The sequence below is a fragment of the Atractosteus spatula genome, chromosome 23 (genome assembly GCF_055471065.1).
Source record: "Atractosteus spatula isolate fAtrSpa1 chromosome 23, fAtrSpa1.hap1, whole genome shotgun sequence".
NCBI classification, from domain to species: Eukaryota; Metazoa; Chordata; class Actinopteri; order Semionotiformes; family Lepisosteidae; genus Atractosteus; species Atractosteus spatula.
This window is the reverse complement of record NC_142728.1, coordinates 12,951,844-12,973,389: the sequence shown is the minus strand read 5'-3', so window position 1 is coordinate 12,973,389 and position 21,546 is coordinate 12,951,844. Positions and strand designations below refer to the sequence as shown.

Genomic DNA, 21,546 nt, shown 5'->3' with positions numbered 1-21,546 from the left:
TCTCTGTTACCAGGAATGGGATGAATCTGTGATAGGGATCAAATGTATTTCACCCCGAGATGTGATTCTGAAAGACCTTATTTATGGACATCACATTAATTCAACCCGTTAAGATGAATTTACAATATGTTTTACAAAACATGTCTCTTAAAGCAGACGATTGCGTCTTGAGGCTAAATGTATATATCATAATAGTCTTGGGGTAGATAGAGGTGCAGTCAAAGGGGAAGATGCAGATGTCTGCGTCATTTCACCAAACTGCTAAGCAGGTGTGAATTATATACAAAACTATAAATTTTGATACATATACTGTATATGTTTAACATGTATCCAGGTTTCACGCCAACATTTTTATGCCACATCTGAGCACAAAAATGTTCTCAACATTCCCCACAGACTTTAGGAACAGTGTGATCGCGCTATAATCCAAACACTATTACCAAGAAGGACAATTGCTAGGAAAAGAAATCAAGCTACAAAAGATAAAATGCCATTTTGCTTTGTTCATGACTTCTGCCTTAAACAATGTAGCCTATGAGTAAAATGAAATGTTAAAGGTAACATTTTCCCAATTATTCAATTTTTTACATAATTTGAGTGTGGCTGCCTTGGGGGGCTCCTGGCTTGGCTTCAACCTGACTTGCTGACTGAAGGGTTCTAGAATTTGTATAACAGGCTTCTAAAGAGGGGACTCTTTCTCCACAGCTCTATCTTTTCCCCACCTTTTCTCCCCAGACCAGAGGGGTTGCACGTAAAATCTACACAAATTCAGGGAGATCAAATAAGAGAGATGAGCATAAACAGCACAAGAAAGTGCTCAAATGACAGAACAATGATGTGTACTCTCAAACAAAGATCTGTTTAAAAGCAAACACCATGGTTTTTTTAAAGCACTGAGATTTACTTACTGCAAAGCCTTGAAGTCCTACTTCACCTGACTCTCCGATCTTTCCCTGGAATTGAACAGAGCAACAGCTTCAGCAAGCCTGCTGAACCGATTACCTCTCCAATCTTGTCTATCACACAACTGTGCAGAAACCAGCCCCTTAATATTGTAACTGATAACTAGCAGAATCAATATAACAAAGTGCAGGTTCTATCAAAGGACAATGCAATGGACTGTACAAAGTGTGGGAAGACGAGTAGCTTTCAGTTACAGCATGGGTTACACGCATGGGGTTCACTAAAGACTTAAGCAAATGTATATTAATCTTTTGTGCCTTATAGGACTGTAGGTAAACTTAAAAAATAAAACAAGAAAAAAAACAAAGAAAACAAAAGCCAATTCACTCATAAACTGACACTGTTGAATTTGTAGGAATCCATTGGCCTTATTCAGTACTTCTGATCTTTACGATCCAGCCTTGAGCTGAGTTTCATGCTGTTTTGAGACATTCAGCTACTGTCTGAAGGACCACATGGGATATTATTAATTTCAACTGCTTTGGTGTGAAAATATCCCCCTTAACTCAAGGACATTCCTTGCACTAATTAAAGTGAAAAGATCTTGTATGCGGTTTCATAAAACTGTGTGTAGGCTCCCAGACAACCTGCAAAAAAGGATGTTAGGATGTTCCCGGTTCAAGAAACTTCCTACAACAACATCCACATAGTAATCTTGGGAACGTTGTAAACTCACAGCTGGTTTCAATTCCTCAATTACCCCCCCCCCCGCCACCACCACCTCATTTCCACACTGGTTTCTAAATTCCCACAGGAGTTTTTTCTAAATCAAAGCTGTCCAGTTGCTGGGTCTCTCATAACATCGTGAAATGGATGCACCACCACCGAGGACATGATGAAGACTGTTCCAGTGCGGTCGTGTCTGGAATGCAGACATGCGGTTTTTGTCTTGGGACAACCCACACCTCTTTATGTGTAAACTGCTTCATAATACCGCTGAAATTGTTTTGTAGACCACTTTTTATAGGTTGGAATTTTTGGGAAGCCTCCGGACAATCTGTTAAGAACAATGTCCTCAGTCTATCAGATAAAGAGTAGTCAACAGGATAGTGTCTTACGACTTCTCGTTCCACAGTTTGCACGTATTAAGTCAAAGTTAACAAAGGTCAAGTTATAAATTCTAAGAGTTCTATCTCCTGTAGCATTTTGATATGACAAGTGCGAACTCATATGCATAGCTATATTTCATAGTGACAGCATGCTATTAAATAAACACCCTAAATCTGGATGGAGGCTGTTTCTTGTACGATATACTGTATGTATATAAAACACGTAAATGCATACAAATACAGGTAAGACTGAATTTAATGTACCTGCTCACCAGGAAAGCCAGGTTTTCCTGGCTGGCCTTCAGGACCCTGAGAGAAATGAGAATTGTTTACAGTCTGCATTGCATAAACATAAATCCACCTAAAATTCTCTTTTTTTGTAGCTAAAACATGGTGTGGATTACCATTAAAGGATATCATTTTAAGCATGCAAAAGTAATGTACAATTACATTGAACAGGAAAATCGTGATAGTTTTTACCATATTACTACACAGAGGTACTCAGATATTTAAGAAGCTTACAGGGAACTAAAAACAATTCAATTCAGAACCAGCCAAAACATACTGAACAATATTTTCAATTAATGTAGTACATCTATAAGATAGATATCAAATGACTAATGTACAGAAGATGAAGGATTTGACACTATTTACAGTTATACTGTAAGAACAGCCTACTGCATGCACATTAGCAGAATCAACCAGAAGAGTTAGTTAAGGATATTCAGGGGGTACTATAAAATATACAAAAAACCTTAGCACATTAAAATTGACATATAATGAAATCTAAGGTCTTTCCTGCTGGGTAGATTATTAATAGGAACACTAGTCACAAACACTCACATCATTATATAATTAATAAATTAGGCTATAGCTGACCGCAGTGATATAAAAAGACATTCCTGTTAAAACCAGGTTAATTACAAGTTTAACTCAGTCTAGTATTCCTCGTTTCTGGCCATCACCAATTCAACTTTTTAGTTTGCAACATGTGTTGATTGCAAGCGAGGCCACCTGAATGGGTGAACCCACTACCGCTGCATGAACTACAGTCTGATAAAGGCCACCCTCAGAGCCGAGTTTGACCCGTACCTTCGCTCCCGCGGCCCCACGCTCTCCAGTTGGACCATCAGGGCCTCTAGCCCCCTGAAAAACACACATGACAACAGTGTGAACAGCAGGTGTCTCCCTTGCACAGTTTGAGAAGCAGCTAAAGTTACAAGCTGACAAAGCTGAGGGACATTACTGCGTCAATGTACACATTTAACTCCACAGACATACGTGCAACTCTGATTAACAGTTCTCCTTCAGTGTGGCCCCATTCTCAAGCATATTGCACTCCACATCCCCAGAATTCAGACCATGTAGCATGGATCTAAAATCCTTCAATCACAGATTTAGTCAAATCTGACATGAGCAAATTAGGCACATATTATTAGGGCACGTGGGTTGAGCTCACAGTTATAATCTGAAGTCTCTAAATAATTAAGTGAGCTCTCCTTGATATCATTTTAAATTTTTGCATATTCTATGAAGATATCGCATAGCATTTGTGTACTACTTGTATTACTTTTGAACAGCTGCCAGAAATGGCACCAATTCTTCAAATAAACTAAAGAACACCACTACATGGACAGCAGTTACTGAAAAGATTATTTTAGAGTCATGTGTGATGAAACAATATAGTTAAAACTAATGTGTATTGTATTACCTGTATGACCAGTCTCAGCACCCCATGGACTTATAGCTCAATTAGAAAAGCTACCTGTGTATTAGACACACATGGGAATGTTGCAGAGATGTTTTGAACCCTTGCCTAGATGATTTCAACTTGCAAGTAGACTATTGTACAATAGATAGACCCTAGATTGTGACCTTGTGTATTTCACTAAAAAATTATGATAGTGTCTTCAGCAGAGGGGGTATGTCTTGGTACAAATGAGATCTTTTGGAATTCAGGATCTCTGCCCTTCTTCTGTGCAATTTGTCATGTCTGATGCTTCCAAGAGCTTTAACGTTTCTGGGACAACTGGGGGAAAGATTTTCCCAGTAGTCAGTGTTTATTTCCATATCCCATTGTATTTGGCTTTTGGTCAGGATAAGACTGGGTGACAAGTCTTTGGAAACTAGGGGCTATTGAGCCTATCAATTAACAATCCCACAAAATACATAACTGGAAGATTTCCTGTTCTATTACACCTCCTGGTACATTATACTATATACAGTATATACTACATTATGAAATACATACTGTATTTAGCTTGTTTAGGTTTCTGATGACAACATTCTGGCTATAATATTAACTAATCATTGTTCACATCATATTCTGAAATCCAACCAATGTTATGCAGCATTTTTCTAAAAAATTGAATTTATTATCAAATCTTTCTTGTCCAAGAACACACTTGTCCACATATTTTTAAAAAGCTTAGAACAAGCAAGAAAAAGCAAAGGATTTAGAATCCTGATTTGGTTGAACTTTGCCCATTTTGTTCAGTTCACACACACACAGCCACACTTCTTCAAAAGGCCAAATGTATTTCCTTAATTCACCCAAACAGAAGAGACAGCTCTCAGCCCATAACTGAGATGTTTTTTTAACTGATTAAAGCTGACACTTTAATTCCAAGCTACTGAAAAAGTGTTCTTGAACAGGATCCAGGACTTACCCAGGTATTTCTGAAACCTTCAGTACACTTGGTTCATTTATATAAATAATAATTACACTTATATGGCTTTTTTCTAGACACTCCATTCAAAGCGCTTTACAGGTAATGGGGAATCCCACTACCACCACCAGTGTGTAGCAGCACCTGGATGATGTGACAGCAGCCAAAGTGTGCCACTATGCTCACCACACACCAGCTATCAGTGGTGGTGGAGGGGGGGGACAGAGTGAAGAAGCCAATTCATACAGTAGATCTGGAATATTAGGAGGTGATGATTGGTACAGGAAAATGGTCAATTTGGCAAGGAGACTAGGGTTAACACCCTTAAATTAGCAATCCCAATAAACCGGAAATGCCCTTTTTGAGAAACCTCCTGGGATTTTTAATGACCATGAAGAGTCAGGACCTCAGTTTTATATTGAATCCTTTTTTTTTTGGCAGTTTGATGTCCCCATCACAATACTAGGGCATGGTGAAAGCTCCCTACTGGTCCCACTAACACTTCTTCCAGCGTCAACCTTATCTTTCCCAGGAGGTCTCCCAAACAGGTACTGGCCAGGCTCACACTTGCTGGGCTTCAGGGGGCTGCCAGTTGTGAGTTGCAGGTCGATAAAGACGCTGGCTGATTTAAATCTGACAGAGACACAGATAACCCTGCAACACCAACTATGATTTCTAGAAAAACATCATGCATGGATCAGAACTGGAGATGGGAGTGTCTCTCACGATGGTATCGTTCTACTTCACATTTCTGTCCAGTGGGAACAAATAGGAGTAAACTGTAGCTGCATGGGTGAGTTGGTGGAGCGGCACAGGACATGGTCAGAAGAATGATAAATATGTTGTCCTATGTCTTAGTAAAATAAATGAGTTTTTTAAAGGTTGTTTCTCCATAAAAACCATTGTTAGCACAGTCATAATCATAAGATAATAGATCATAGGCATAATGCTGCATTTATTCTTCAATCGTTAAAGTTTCCTTAAGCGGGTTTGCACTGCTCAGTTATCTCCGATGAGCATTAGGCCAGATGTTTCCTTCAGCAACATGAGCAGGTAAAATGCTTTAGAATGAGAAGCATAACATTCTATTGAACTAACAAGACATTAATAATATCAAATGGGAAATCACATCCAACTCTGAAGTGTGGGAATTAGTTTCCTTTGCCTTTGAAAACTGAGTTTTTATTGGACAAGCAGCAGGCCTTAACTTGGTAAACCACTTGTGGTACATCAGGTTCCCAGACATTCTGTGTGGATCTGACCACAAACAATTTGCTCTGCATTTAAAAAATAGACCCTGAAGCGCTAATTTGGGGTCTTGCGAATTTTATTCACACACATCAAAATAAGTTACAAAACTTAAATGTCAGCTAAAATATCAGAACTAGTGGTCGGGCATCCCATTTCTCACAAATGCAATTTTCTGCCAGGCAAAACGATAGCCGCACTTTGTCGCCACTCAAATCAGTCTTGAGGAAAAGGTTCAAATTATGTGTTAGGGGTTTGGTTTGAAATAAATTCCAATGCACTGGTTTTATTGGTGGATTAAGTATGGAACTATGGAAATCAATGGAGTCTGTTGTAATATGGCTGATTCATGAAAATATTAGAACAAAAAAAAAACCTTAATTTTCTTGTTTTTCCACAACACTGCAATGTTTCTTGACTACAGAAAAGAAATGGCAATGTACTGACATATTGTGGCGGTTGCCACCACACTTTACTAGTCAAGAATATTGAGGCCTTTTATTTTGTTGAGATCACCAACGAATTGAAGAAATAATGAAAGGAGTTTTCGTATTTTTTTGGGTGCAGTTGCACAAAAAATGGACAAAGCACTTTTGTGGATTGAAATGTTTAGCAATGTTTGGGTAAACCAAGAATTTGCCGGAACAAATAAAAAACTGGGCAGACATTGCGTTTTCCTCTCGTAATTAAATCAACTCAAATTTGTGATGGGGGCTTTGAAATAAGAACATTTTCATTGTGTAATAAGGGTAAACTCTCTCAACAGTGGTATTTGACAATGTTTGAAGGTCAAGAAGGGCTCAGTCTAACAGTAGATTTAGATTGTCGAACCATTTGGGGTGAAGAAATCTGACACTCGCCAGCCAACACCACCTCCAGGCTTGGCTCTGATATTCACTGTTACCAATGTTATGTTATGAGGCTCTCTTGTCCTGTCTGGATCACTGGGCAACATTGCTCTCGGGTTTTTCTGTCACACAAGCCTTTCCAGGATGGCAAGACCATGACAAAGGTTCAGTGGGAGGTGGGGGCAGTACCCCTGGATTTTCTAACTATGATGGTGGTCCCCATCTTTAAGGAATGGGGACCAGAGGAGGTGTTACAATTATTCAGGAATCAAACTCTTCAGCCTCCCCAGAAAAGCCCGAGCTATAGTGCTGGGGAGATTTGTTCCACCCGTTGAAAATCAGATCCAGGAAGAACAGCACAGACCTACTGACAGATATCTGGGGAGTCATGGGTGTATGCCCTAGTGATGATATATGACCATGTCCCCTGGAAGGCTCTGTGTGTGCATGTAGCTGCTTCTGCCTGTAATCCAGTCCCTTTAAGAGTTGTGTTTATATTCTTAGAGGCTCTTGAGTCAGGGTGATGGACTCCGTCAATGGTGCAGCTTCTCTCCCCTTCTGTTTGTGTCCGGTCTATCATTTGTGGACAGGATATTCCGGAGTGGCCAGGGATAGACCATGTTTAGTTTGGGGTCTTGATATTTGCGTTGCAGCTATTCCCAGATGTATGTCCTGCCTCATCTGACCTGTGGCCTCTGTTGCAAGCTGGTGTGGTCTGATGCTAAGTATCAGTTGGCTGGGATGAAGATCAGCACCTCCAAATCTGAGGTCATGGTTTTCTCCTGGTAAGGGGTAGATTGCTCTCTTCAGGACAGGGGGGGGAGCAGCTGCCCTTAAGGGACGAGTGACAGTTTCCAAGAGATCAGTTCACAAGCGAAAGCGTAAGATTGGCCAGACATCCATGTGGAGTCCGCTGTTGTGGGCAGAAGTCCTTTGGCTGGCAAAGGACACACTGGAAGATTTACATCTAGGTCCTAGGAAAGCCTAGAATTTGCATATTCTAGGAGTGCAAGCTGGAGTGTACTGCTGGGGAAAGGGACCCCCCCACCCAGAAGAAGTAACAAAAATTGATGAGAAGAATATGAACATTGGGATACATGTTTTACCACTTCAGGCTCTTACCGATGACACTGATGAGTCAAGCATCTCACTAATATTTATATATTTTGGTACACTGATCAAAATTAACAATAATCACAGACTTTGTAAATGGATCTTGGAGAAATTTAAAGCTAGCACAAATAAGACCCAGAAATTTGGAAATACCAACAACACAATTTTAAAAGTAAATCATTAGGCACGCTCATTTCCCCACTTTTTCTCATAACTCCCCAGTTGAGACTACAAGTGTTGTTCCCCAAATCTACAGCTTTTCCTGCCTTGCACTTCTTGACTCATGTACAGTACAGTATAGCAGCAGCCAGTTCCTTTCTCTGTATTTAAAGATTGGCAATTGGCAGGGCACAAAAGCACCATTGCCAAGAGTAAAATAAGATGATCTGACCAAGACGTTGAGGTCCACAGGGGACATTTTACAAAATCTGTCCATGCCTTCACCCATTTTAGGCTAGTACACACATGATCAGATGGATAAATACATTGAGGTTAAACTGCCAACATTCTGACTTCTTTGCCTCTCTCAAGACCAGCTTTGAGAAGCTGTGTGGTTCAGTGATTCAAAGTCACATCATGGAAAACATGACTACATCCCTTTCAAATGAACACAAAACTGGTCTCTGTAGCCTTCATGGGAAATGGTTTTGCACCACTAACCCTTCGTTTCCTTCGGAAGAATCAATACAAATATATTTAGGGTTTCCAGTCCTTCACGCTTTCACAAAACTCTCTCTGAAGCTGCATTTTGTGTTGCAACATCTTCATTTTTTATTTTCAACCCCATTACTCCTTTTCAAATATTTCAAAGCCAACAGCCAAGTCAAGGCCAAAGTCAACAGCCTGTATAAAGCACGCTGATGAGATTTAAGACGCCAAACACCGCCTATTAACAGATCAATTAATACCAGTGGCAATTTACGAATCATCATTTAGGAATTGTTGGTGAATGCTATTGAAATCTATTTACTGAATTGAATCTGACAGTTTTAGGAAGGAGGCCCTTTATGAACAATAGAAGTGCCTGAGGAATTGACTTCATACATTTAATTCCAAACATGTTAACCAGCAAATTATAAAAAAAATGACGTACAAACATTACACACAAACGGGTAGAAAAAAATTTGAGAAAGCAGAAAAATGAGTTTTATTATTAAGGAAATATTGTTTCCATATGAGGAAGGGAAACAGAGCCTAAATTCAAAATAATGTTGTCTTTTTCTTGACAGACTGCAACTAGTTTAGGCATCATTTTGGAGTTTTTTTATTGAATGTTTGGCAGCTATTAGAATGAATGGCACATACCAGTGTATATCCGTGCACATTCAAAATGTCACAAGTGAAGGCAAATCTGTCACCCGTGTAAGGAGAAAACGTCAAGACTGCCTTTCCAATACACTGCCAGCATTTTCTGTTATTCAAACCCCATCATGTCTTGCCTGCTGTCTAAAGGTAAATTGTTTCACACTGTTGAAAGACTGTGTGGTTGGTGTGTAATTATTGTTTCACTTCTCTGGAATCTCAACTAAAACCAGAGCTGGTGATAATTTATTACATTTGTCTATAAACAGCCCTGAAAGCCATTTGATTGCTTTTTTATAGGATTGGCTTTGTAATATTTTCCACAAATTCTAACTAAACTATTGAAGTTTCATGCCTGATTTCTAAGGGCAGCTTCTTTAAAGAAAGATATTCTAAACCCTGCATAAATTCCAGGCCCCTGTTTGTCCCTAGAATTACAATAGGTTAATTTCATGGCCCACTAGTTTCCTCTGGATACGTTTTCCAAAATACTGTAGGAATGTCAATAATATCAAAACATCTTTCACCTTCAGCACATAAACCTTGTAGTTAAAAAGAGGTGCTGGAAAAAGTACCCAACTGAAACTGAAGTGAATATGCTTATGAAAATACCATCACTAACTTCAAGAGACGCCTGTTAATTTAGTCTATTCTATTTTCTAAGCATAATGAATCATCGCTTGATGCAATTTCTGCTGACACAGTATTTGCATTGTACCAAAACCTTCATTGTGCTTTACGTCTTAATTCTTTCAGATAGCGTTTGTTGATACAGGAGCTCTTAATGTAGGAATTGGCTTCTATTTTGCACACCTTCAGTCAGAGGGTCTCAGTCTGTGGGCTCGTAGAAAAAGCTCAGAGGAGAGGTTGAGCACCCACAGGGAAAACCTTTGAGAGTGGCACACTTAATACGTGGGGAAGGGAAATTAATGTTCTCTGAAACGTACAGATGTCGCCCAAAAAACACAGAAAAACTTTTTTCCCCCCCCATCTGAAAACAGCAGAAATGCACCCTGCACAACTCCCCTTTTATGCAAATGTTGTGAGGGAGACAACAGCTTAATTTTTCTGTGGAAAAACTGGGACCATTTAAAAACATGTCTGCTTAGTGTTTGAAATTCCCGTATTCTCTCTCACAACCCTTACTTTTCTGCCTGCCACACCCCAGAAATATAAAGGCCCCCTCTTCAAAATTGTATAAAATACTCAAGGAAAAACAAAAAATAACACACAGTCCTTCCAAAAAAAAAAAACCCAAACAACCAGTTTTTGCTAAAGTCCAGCTATGATGAACAGAGTTGCCCATATGAATATTAAAAGCAAATTATCATTACTGTTTAACTAACTGCTTAAGCTCTGCCCAGCAATCTTTTGGTTCTAATGGTCATTGTCCTGGTCATTGACAATCATCTCAGGGGAAGACCTTATCTGGACAAAATTCCTGAAGCATCTTGGCAACTAAAAATCATGCACACTATAAAACTCACACATTTTTTCCCCTTATAAACGAATGAACTATCAGACATTTAAGCATTACAAGGTACACTTATTTCACTCTCAGATCAACATGATTACTGTAGAGCAGCCGTCTTTATCATATCAAATGAAGAGCCTCAAGAGCTTGAATAGTACTGCGCTGGTAATGTTGCTTTTTAAAGACATCATAGATAAGGTCTGCAGGCAATTTAGTCAGAGAGGCTAAGTTGCTCTCTAAGCCTTTTCTCAGTTAAAAGTGCAGAAAATGATATAAATGTTTAATAAATTGTACTAGACGTTTCTCCACAAACATGCTTGGCTTGTTTTTAAAACCTAATGAAAGATGTGCATTTATAAATCGGGCACTTTCTGTGAGCATCTCCCATGAAATACTTAAGTCTGGTTATAATAGAGAGGAAACCACTGTCGACCATAATTTCAAATAATTCAGTTCATTCTCACTATATGTTTCACAGAAACCTAGGCTTGGTTAAATTTTGCTACTCAACCAACATTTTTTTTTTCATTTGAGCTTGGAAAATGATTTAAGATTTATAAGCACAGTATTAGTTATAGGCATAATTAAGGAAGAAATGCATATAAAACTGACTACAATACAAATTTCTTTCAGAGCATTATGATAACATTGGGCCACTTTTCTTGCAAACTGTCAGTAAAATACCGGGCTGCATTCCTACAGCTCCCTGAGCCCTGCAGCCCAAGTGGCCTTTAGCCTGGCTCTATTTATCAAGGCCTGTTATCAACAAGCAAACAGGACTCCACCAAAGCCAGAAAGTTCTCCCCGGAGCAGTCAACGGAGGGTTCTTTGTCCCTGTTGGAACTGCTGGTTCTTTACCTAAACTGAACCTACTGACTCCTCCTGGAATGCGAGATTTGCTGTATTCCTTTTAAGAACAATGTGGTGCTGTATTAATCCTGCTTCTACTAAACACGTGGTATCACAGAATCACCAGGATACCATTTCTTCAAGCTGAAAACGGAACACCAGGCTTTTTGGAGGTGAGTCATTGGCCGGGGGTGTGGGTGGGGTCTTTGCTCTCTGGAACATAGGACAAATAGCCAGTTTTGAAAAAAACAAGACTCATGACAGAGTCCAAATCAGGAGTGTCCCACTAAAAACAGGGTGTATAGTCACCTCTCTACTTTCCTTCTTCACAGCAGACAATCTCTATCACCACAAGATGACCCTCACCTGTTCCACCCTGACTGGAATCAGGATAATCTGAGTGGTACTACAATAACCAACGCCAAGGCGCTTCAGAAAAAGTATAACAAAAGGCCTGAAAATGGCGAGCCAAGACCATATTCTACATATCCACAGGCTTACACAAAAATCCCATAAGATATTCACAGCGATACACCTGTCTAACATGGATCATGTTCATTTTTGACTTTCATCACTCAAGACAGGAACTGTTAGAGCAACGCTTATGTTTCACTTTCAGAAGCCTGTTTTGCATATTTTTGGAATAGTTTTTATGTTTGATCCAGGGAAAAAAAAGGAACAGGCAGCTGGTTATAAAAAGCAATTTTTACATTTTTCTGGTTGTCCATTTTGACTAAATGTAATCCGTTCAAATGATGTTTAAGTTATTCGGTTTGTACAGTGACAATTGCAGTAAGGTTCGGTTCTACACTGTAAACAAAACTGTAAAAAGCTTGGGTATACAACAAAGAGGTGGGATTTGAAATTAAAGAAGTCATGCTCAAGCTTCACAATGCACTAGTAAAATCTCTTTCAGGACAGTGTTCTATGTTGTGCACCACACCACAGAAAGGCTATCAGAAATACAAAAAGAGTTCAAAGAAAAGCAACACAAATAATTAATGGGATTGAAAGAATATACTGTATACTGTACAGTAAAATCCTCAGGGTGATTGACAGAACCAGATCATGTCTACAGTATTTCAAACTCAGCAGCAAAATAAGAACATGGGGTCTAGAAAACACTTCTTTACACAGAGTTGTGGGTTTCTGGTACAATCTTCCAAGCCAAATGGATGAAGCCCAAACCCTGGGCTCCTTCACTAAACGGCTGGAAGAGATTTTAGATTCACTTACTAAGCTATCAATTGAGAAAGATGGGAGAAATGACCTTGTCCTGTTCACAGCCCTTTTCTGTTTCCATATGTTCTTCATGAGTGTGGCAGGAAAAACTCACAGCATACAAAGCTGCCTGAATTCAACTTATAATGACACCTAATTCAGGTTCAGCCACATTTGAACTCCCTCAAAGTCTCCAGTCAACATTTAATTACATTTAATTTCAGAGTACACATTTCGCTCGATATCAGAGTTTCCATTCAGTCCTACTAAACAATGTTCTTTTTTGTGGACTGAATTTTTTTTGTAGTATTCACAATTCAAACACAAACACAAGGTTTCAATGGACTGCTTGATGTGCAGATGCATGCCTGTGTTTTAAAACTTTTCATTTAATTATAAGGCTGAGGCAATGCATTCATCCATCATACCATTGAATCATAATTGATCATCACGTTTGTGCATCTTTTTTCTTCTACATGAAGGTAGAAAGTCAAGACAATTGTGTAAGAAAAGAGACTGCCTTCTAGCAGGACTCAACAGATCTATTATTGAAGCTGCTGTTTTATAGTGTGATTTAGTTAATTTAATTATTTTAGACATTGCACAAATCTACAGCACTAAACTACTACTGCTACTGGGTTGCTGTCTATTAATCAGTCTGTTAGCTTCATGGAAAGGAATATGCCCATTGCAAAAAAATGTAAATGTAATGAAATATCGTAATTACTCACCCGTCTTCCTTTTGGTCCTCTGGCACCAATGACACCACGAGACCCAGGAGGCCCCTATAACACAAAAAGGAAGACGACCAAACTGAGACCAGAGAATAAAAGAGAAAAATGGCCAGAGGTATCAAGGCCCACAGACACTCAAGACCTCTGTGTCTTGTTCAAGGAAATATCCCTATGTGATACTTCCTCAAAACATCTAATCGACCTCATTAGTCACATAAATAAACAGATAAATGTTCCAAGTTGCCAAAGCAATATTTTGGGACATACAGTACCAATGAGGCTAGAAAGAATCTGATTAACTGTAATTATGTATCACATTGACGGCAAACATGTAATAAAAATTGAAATGGAATTAACATCACAACCCAGAAAGGCAGAAAAAGTACGAAAAACGATCACAAACATGGGAGAGGAGCACTCGGACATGGGACACAGCAGCTGTGACAAACACAGGCAAAGCAGATGAAACAGAGGAATTAAATTCATCTGCCAAGAAATCTGCACGCTGTGATGTTAGAAAATCCACAACCCAGAACTTGGAATCACAGGCATTCATGTGCATGCGCAAATCAGTAGCGCATGAGCATTTTAAAAAGGTATCTTTACAGAGAACAACAGTTCGCGTGTACTCGTTCTCTATGTTCTGCAACCTATCATAATTATTGACAAGGGCTGTTAGTGACATACGCTTTTAGCTAATGAGCATATTGACAACTGAATCAAAACCTTTCAAATGCTATACGTACGTCTGCACAGAACTTTCTTGTTTGTTTCTTGTTGCACAGAGTTTCTGGTTTAATTTTCATCAGCCCAATTCAGGCTCCAAAATTAGGTGCTGGAAAACGTCTTCCAAGGCTATGTTTGTTTATTTTCAGTTCTCTTGGGTCCAATCTCTTCCAAAGGCTTACACAGGCTTCACAAAGAGCCCTTTCCCATAACAGTTCATACAACATCAATCCGCTTCGTTCTAATTACACAGAAGTGTTAGATTTTCAGCCGATGGGACAGTAATCCTGCTAAAGCTGGAGGGTGCTGAATTCGATTAACATCAAAATTCCCCTACAAAGGTGTTCCCTTAGATTGTTCAAGTGTGAATGAAAAGGAAGGCTTTGGTCTCTAATTAGAGACATTAAATATTTTTGATGCCGCACCTACTCATTTTTAAATGGGGTAGGCTGTGCTTGTGCGTGCAGTATGTGTGTGTGGGGAGGGTGGGGGGGGGGGGGGAGTCTCACATCTTTAATCCCCCATATCCATCACCAGCTTGTGCTTTCTAGCTGCAATGCCAGGGTGCCAGCGCGATAACGACATGATGACACCACACTGGGCTGCGGTTCAAAGGTTTTGTCTGACTTGGACGCCGCACCACATCGAAAGGGGCGTGACACAAGATGGCAGCCAGGCCAAATGAGATGGCCTGAAACAAGAATTTGTGGCAAGGTTTTCACCAGCTCCTTCAACTCTGAACCATGTCAAGTCAGACACTCAACAACACCATATTAAAACGTGGCCACATAATTGTGGAGACAGGAATCAAGACATTATGTGTTCCCAGGCTGCCTTTTATGATAAAAGGACAACTGTCTGTTGTTCGGATTTTCAAGGCTTTACAACTGCAGGCTTGTCCGTGTGTGAGAACATGCATCTGCAGTCACTATAACACTCCAAACTATTACATTAAACACAGGTGGCATGTGTTTTGAACCCACTCCAACCACCCACTCTTTCTTGTCAGTTCATTCTGTATGTAAACACACACTGGCTTCAGACAACACACCGTTTGCTGAAGCCCAGAATATTATGCCATTCCAGCTGTGATAATTAGTTTCACAGAAAACTACAGAATGCAGGCTACACTTCACACAGTAAGAAAAGCCAGCTTCATTTCCTTCATCATCAAGGGGATGCTCCTATAAAACTCCAAAGCAAAGAACACGTCTGAAGGAACATATTTTAGTCATTGTAATATCATTAGATATCTCATAACTTCCCAGAATGATAAAAAGTGGTTGCAGCCAATTTTTCAGCTACTGGAATATTTTCAATTTGTTTCTTATTTTATACTTCGGACAGTATGTTAGTAAATTCCCTTTTAAAACATTCTGTTGTTTAAGAAGAAAAAAAATCTTTTGGGGAGTTTGAAAGAGAGTGAAATAGTACTAATAGTACTAAATAATACTAATGAGAGCCGTCTCCTATGTAGAGGTTAATGGTTTGCTTTATGGTTTTCCTGTGCTATGCAGTGAAATTAAGCAGTCACAACTTTGATGCACTTGGAAGCCATTTTATTTTCCAGTTTCCCCTTTCACTTTTAACTTGAAATTCAACATACTTGAAAAAACACAGCATACATGGCAGTACTATAACCTCCAGCCTTAAAAAAACCCCAAAGTAAACCATCTTTAGAGTGACCTATTATACATGGACCTTCTATTTCTTTGGCAGTGCTCTCATTTTTCACACAAGATGTCAGATTATGCTAAATTGGTTGGATGTTGAACTTTTCCTGTGATAGTTTAGCCATTAAATTATTTAAAATATCAGCAATCCATTGTGAGCATGTTACTGTACCTATTTTAGCTGACTCATACTATACATTTTCTCTCAGCTAACGTAAAAGACACAGAGGGGCCAAAACTCTAATCTGATTCAGAGCCTTTTGAAAAGGATTCTGCAGCTAAACGAAACAGGCTGCACAGTGTGTAGAGAGTAATGAACAGAGCAGGGTATCTGGGCAGGCAGTGTAGTCCTGACTAGTGTCACATCACCAAAAAAAAAAAAAGCTGGCACAGACATTCACTGAAAGCTTGAGAGGAATGGCACAGAAGTAAAAATATAATCACAGACTTGGAGCATTTCTCAACACAGACGAATCGGGCACATATCATAAGTATTTAAAATTCAAGAACTTACAGCTCGTCCTGGTGGTCCAGTAGGCCCACTTTCACCTGGCGTACCTGGATGTCCCTGAATGAAATCAAACAGATTTTTAAGAAAAAGATTAAAGTATATGAAGTATATTAAAAAGAAAACACATCAACTTAAAGTCTTGCTGAAGAATTAAAGAGTGCTCCACATACAATATATAGTGTACATATTTTCCTCATTGCTTATAGCTTAACAACTTTTTTCTTGCTATTATGATATGACTCATCTTCCAAAGAACAATGCTAATTTCTAGGTCATATCCATGTCTTTTTGGATAGGTAGGGGAGATGGAGAATGTTATTGCTATTATGTATTATGAACGCTGGTTGCAATTAAAACAAAAAAGAAAATTGTAGTAAACATAAGGATGGTCAACCAATGCAATTCAATAAGCACAAATAGAAATTCATACACTTTGGTGTGTGGCTGAAACATCTGTTAACTCTGTTTGCACTTGTGGAATGCTGGTTTTGTTTAGACATATATGATGTAAGTGGAAGTGAGGGGTCTTCGGGCATTTTTTATTTTAGTATTCAAATTTTAAAAAGCTAAGAAGAATATTTGTACTATTTTAAACAACACATTCGATCAGCCAGGTCTCCATTGATGTATTAAAAGAACTGGAAAAAGAGTCATATCTTTTCAAGATTGCGATACAGACACAGTAACACTGAAAACGGACTCCTTTTACATACGAGTTAAAAGACATAAAGGAAGTGAAAATCTTGCCTTACAGCCATAAAATTGTTAATGGAAAAAAGGAAAAACCAAACAACAGCTAGACCTCAAAAGAAAAAGAGCCCTCTTGACCCTCCTGTCATCAGACACTACTGTGATTTATATGTGGCTGTTAAAATTGTGTTAGAAATTCAAGTTGTTTCCTGAGTACTGAAAAGATTTGTTGCCATTTCTGAAGTTCAAGAGTTCATGTTCTGAACAGCACCAAGGTGTGCATTCTTAGGACTATTACATAACTCATAAAATCGTTGTTGCAGTACTGTCATGACTGGGGAAATGTGGTAGCATTCAAAAGGTACCCCAGAAACGTCAATATTACACACAACATTAATATGATCCAAAAGATGATCATGATAATAAAGGCAAGGAAACACCATTGAACATTATTTTTAGTAGCATTTCCACAAAAGAAGCAGTTGGTGTTTTGATAAAAAATATAAAGGCAGATAATGGGACCTTAATACTTTAATTAGTTGTTTGAGCTGTTTAAAAGGTTAAAAAAAAAACCTAATGGATTCAAGCCAATTGGCAACACAGTGAGAATGGAAAGATCTTTAGGTATAAATACTCTAATTATTAACTGTGAGCAAATTCTCCATAACTTGTATATAAAGCATGACACTGACCATTTCAGTCCAAATTAAGCTGTCTTGCATGATTAATGTATATAACATACAAATTTCTTAAACTGACAAGAAAAAGAAATGCAATTCATTAATTAAAAAAGATGGTCTTTATCTCTGGTTAATCTGTTTGATCGTGAAAAAAGTCTCTGTTCCATTCATTTTTTTCCAGTCATTTTTTTTCCTTGCCCTCATATCAAGCCTGTGTTTTACAAGAGAGAAAATCTCAAGAAAAACAACCTAAGCATTGGAAGAGTGCCGAATACAGGTTCAGTAAAATACTGATCAGGCAGACAGATACTGTAGCAACATTCTGGAACCAAAAAGCAAGCTGTTGTTAAATTCTTCATTTACGTCATCTGTCTTTTTCTGGCACTTAATAGGAAGCTGACTCGGCCATTTATTCAAATAGATAACTGTCTGGTTTCTGTTAGAGATTTTAATAGCTTTCAGACTGTGAAATGCAAAGGAGGGTATATCTGACATGACTAATTCTAGCTGTTTCTATTTGTAGTACAGGCAGCAGTAAAGAATCACAAGTTGCTTGACATACAGGAAGGGAACACACTTATCAACCACTGAAGTGTAGCCCCTACCTAGGTCATAGCCAGAGAAGTGAGGAATAGCACCAATCTATTTAACGGGTGAATTAGGTAGGCCAAACTTTTTAAGCCCAGGGGACACCACATCATCAAACATTTTAGGAGATTTTCTAATGCCGTATATACACTTTCTCAGGGGCAGACAAACATTTATCTTCAGTTACTGTGTCAGGATAGGAGGATGTTTCCGATTTCAAACGCGACAAACAGCTTCAGTTAGAGCTGCCAAAATATTGTAGTAACTCTTTTATTTGGTCAATCAAGGAGATTAATAAACTTCAGAACACTCATTCCAGGGTCATTTGGGATGTCCAGTAGGGTGCATTTGACTGTGTTAATTGAAAAAACACATCTCCAAAAGTTCTCTTAATCAGTGTTATGTATATTCACTGTTATTCTTGTTTTGTACATTACATACTGTTGCAGGCAAGTGAAATATTTAAAATGGGCAGAAAAGGTCTTGGCACAAACTTTCAGATCTTACGATACAGCTTAAGGTCATATCACTGAAAAAAATATTTATAATAATTATTTTAATATATATATATATTATATAATAATTATATTAAAAATAATTTTAATAATAATCTGTTATACCTATACTTCCTAAGGCACTAGGAGCTCCCAAAATAGAGCTAACTTTCAGAGGGTAAAACACTTAACAATAGAAGGATGACACTGTGCTGTCTGTCTGACATCCTATCATGGTACAACTGTCCTTGCACATTGCAAACTTTAATTCACCAGCTATATTCTACAGGACATTCATTATGTAACACCTTGATTCAACCGAGATACAGAAGCAAAGTGACTGTAGACCATGTGCTGACCACTGCAGAAAAATATTAAGCAGGATAATGAACGTTTTGACAAGGTCAGTGAGAAATATATACAATATATATTTGCTCATCAGGTCTGACTGTCTCCTGGAGTGGTTTGTTCATATTCTGTACTGTATTTCAGTAGGATGGGTTCAAACCCCTCTTCCACCCCAGCTCCTCAGTGTTTCATGTCCAGGTCGTACAGCAGTGGGAACAGAAATCGGGTCCAGACTTACTCCTTACCATCGCTCCCTTTTCTCCTGGAGGCCCAGGAAGACCCATTTCCCCTCGGTCGCCCTGGCAACACAAACACCACGATAATGCGCAAGCAAATCACTTGGAAAAAACACAAAAGGTCTGTTAGAAGAAAAAAGAAACAAAGATGATTTTGAACCAGAGTAGTTACTGAAATGCCACATGGGGGTGACTGTTTCAAGAAGGATATAGCAGCAGAAGAAAACATTATCACTTAAACTATCAAAGAAAGGGAACAACAGAAGGTAACAAATTTAGTAACTAATGGATGCAAACCCTTCACCCAGCTCATTTTTGAAAGAAGCCAGGGAATTGACTTCAACTACATGGTTGGTAATTTGTTCCATACTCCAACAGTCCTAAAACACAAGGATCAGAAGTGGTATTGTGCCGCCACATTGTCAGAAATGGTTTTTAAATACACTCTCCAGGCACGACTGACTTGAGCACAGTGCTTTAGACTGCTCCTGTCTTTCCCTGATTTCTTAGGGGAATATCCAAGTACATGGGTGTAAATCTACAGTACATGTAAAAACATAGGATTAGACATACTATACTGTTTTTTTATGACCAAATAAGAAGAGAGGGCAGTCCCACGTCAGGCTGACAACATGAACTAAATCCAACAGCTTCTGTTTTCTAGTATGTAGTCCTTCAAACTCAATAGGCAGAGAAAGCTGATCAAGGAAATTCCCAGCATGAAAGAGCATTTTACATGCTTGTGAAGTAGTGGCAGCACAATGCCATCATCTTCATCCAAGTTCCCCTCCACTTGAGGTTGTGATGAGGGTTAATGGTGCATGAAATTCTACTGGTTTCAGTGGTTTTCCATCAGATTCTTGTTTTGGAATTGTTCGAGCAAGGAAAAGTGATGGAAGCCTGTACCGTGCTGGAATAGCCAACCGTACATTTTCGGTCACTGTGAGAATAAGTTTATTTGTTTGGGGGCACATATCAAGGAAGGCATGCACGTTTTCTAATGATACACATAGCAAATACAACAACCATTCAAATAAAGCTGAACAAAAGTTTGAATTTTTTTTTTCATGAGCAGACGAACAGCACAAGCTCACCTTTTCTCCCGAGATTCCCATCTCTCCCACGGGGCCGATGAAGCCAATCAACCCCTGAAAATCCAATTAAGGAAAGAGAATGTTTGTCGACAGTGCTAACGAGACAAAAAAAAATGATATTGCTTAAGGAAAGTGATTACCCTTTCTCCAAGCTTGCCAACCTTTCCAGTTATGCCAGGCTCCCCCTGCAATAAAAGGGTTAGTTAATGGTTGTTTCATTTAAATACCAAACACACTTGCATGTGTACAACACTATCAAACACACACAGGACTGCTTTATTGGAAGCAGAACTCAATGGAAACTCAATGGAAAATCCAAATCCAGCAACACAAATTAGTTGAGCACAGAGACAAAATGTAATCAGTAACAAAATATTATCAAAACCCATTACTCAATACAGTCAACAGGGCAAAGCAATTTAACAGAGGCTGATAATAAATAACTTGCTTGTGTGCACAAACAGCTGAGTCATTGCTGCAGTAAGACAGAATCACTGCAACATGGCTGAAGGCTTGGCAGTAGCTTTTCAGATTCTCTGTGATCAGATTTTCTGCGGCATTTTTAGAGGTGGAGTTGCATTTCTTCCAACCCACTGACACATAGAATAATATAGCAATAATTAACCTACCTTTAGTTCCCTGAAGACCTAAGCAAACACAGTATATGAACTGTTATGTGCCTCTTTCAGGAGCCTAACCTTGTGTAGGATCACAGGCTTATTACACCTTCAAATGAAAAAGACCCACAAGCTTAAACTGTGTTCAAAAATAATTGAGACATGATCCAGCTGTGACTGCACAAGTTTGATATCCACCGGCAGCCTCTCTTATTCCTCTTTATAAAGAAGATATAAAGGATGCTGCCCCCGAATTCAAGTAAATTGATGCAGATTTTGAAATCTGTGGATGGTGGACTACAAGAGGTGTATTTCGCAGTTGAAAAGGAAATGTTACTCATGGATTTGAAGTTTATATCACCCATGGCTTCAGCTTTTGCTTGTGAGATTTTTCAGCTTTTTTCATTTGCAATGCCCCG

At 38.8% G+C, this 21,546-nt stretch overlaps 1 protein-coding gene across 1 annotated transcript in view; it reads right to left on the bottom strand.

The window, feature by feature from the left end:
- Positions 1–21,546, bottom strand: part of LOC148816182 (uncharacterized) — a 157,172-nt gene that overhangs the window by 37,197 nt on the left and 98,429 nt on the right. Inside the window, exons 24-31 of the mRNA XM_088940638.1 lie at positions 20,651–20,695; positions 20,511–20,564; positions 19,426–19,479; positions 16,384–16,437; positions 13,468–13,521; positions 3,105–3,158; positions 2,277–2,321; positions 909–953 (exon numbers count right to left, since the gene is read on the bottom strand). Coding sequence (XP_088796764.1) covers positions 909–953; positions 2,277–2,321; positions 3,105–3,158; positions 13,468–13,521; positions 16,384–16,437; positions 19,426–19,479; positions 20,511–20,564; positions 20,651–20,695 — 405 coding nt within the window. The remainder of the gene's footprint in view (positions 1–908; positions 954–2,276; positions 2,322–3,104; positions 3,159–13,467; positions 13,522–16,383; positions 16,438–19,425; positions 19,480–20,510; positions 20,565–20,650; positions 20,696–21,546) is intronic.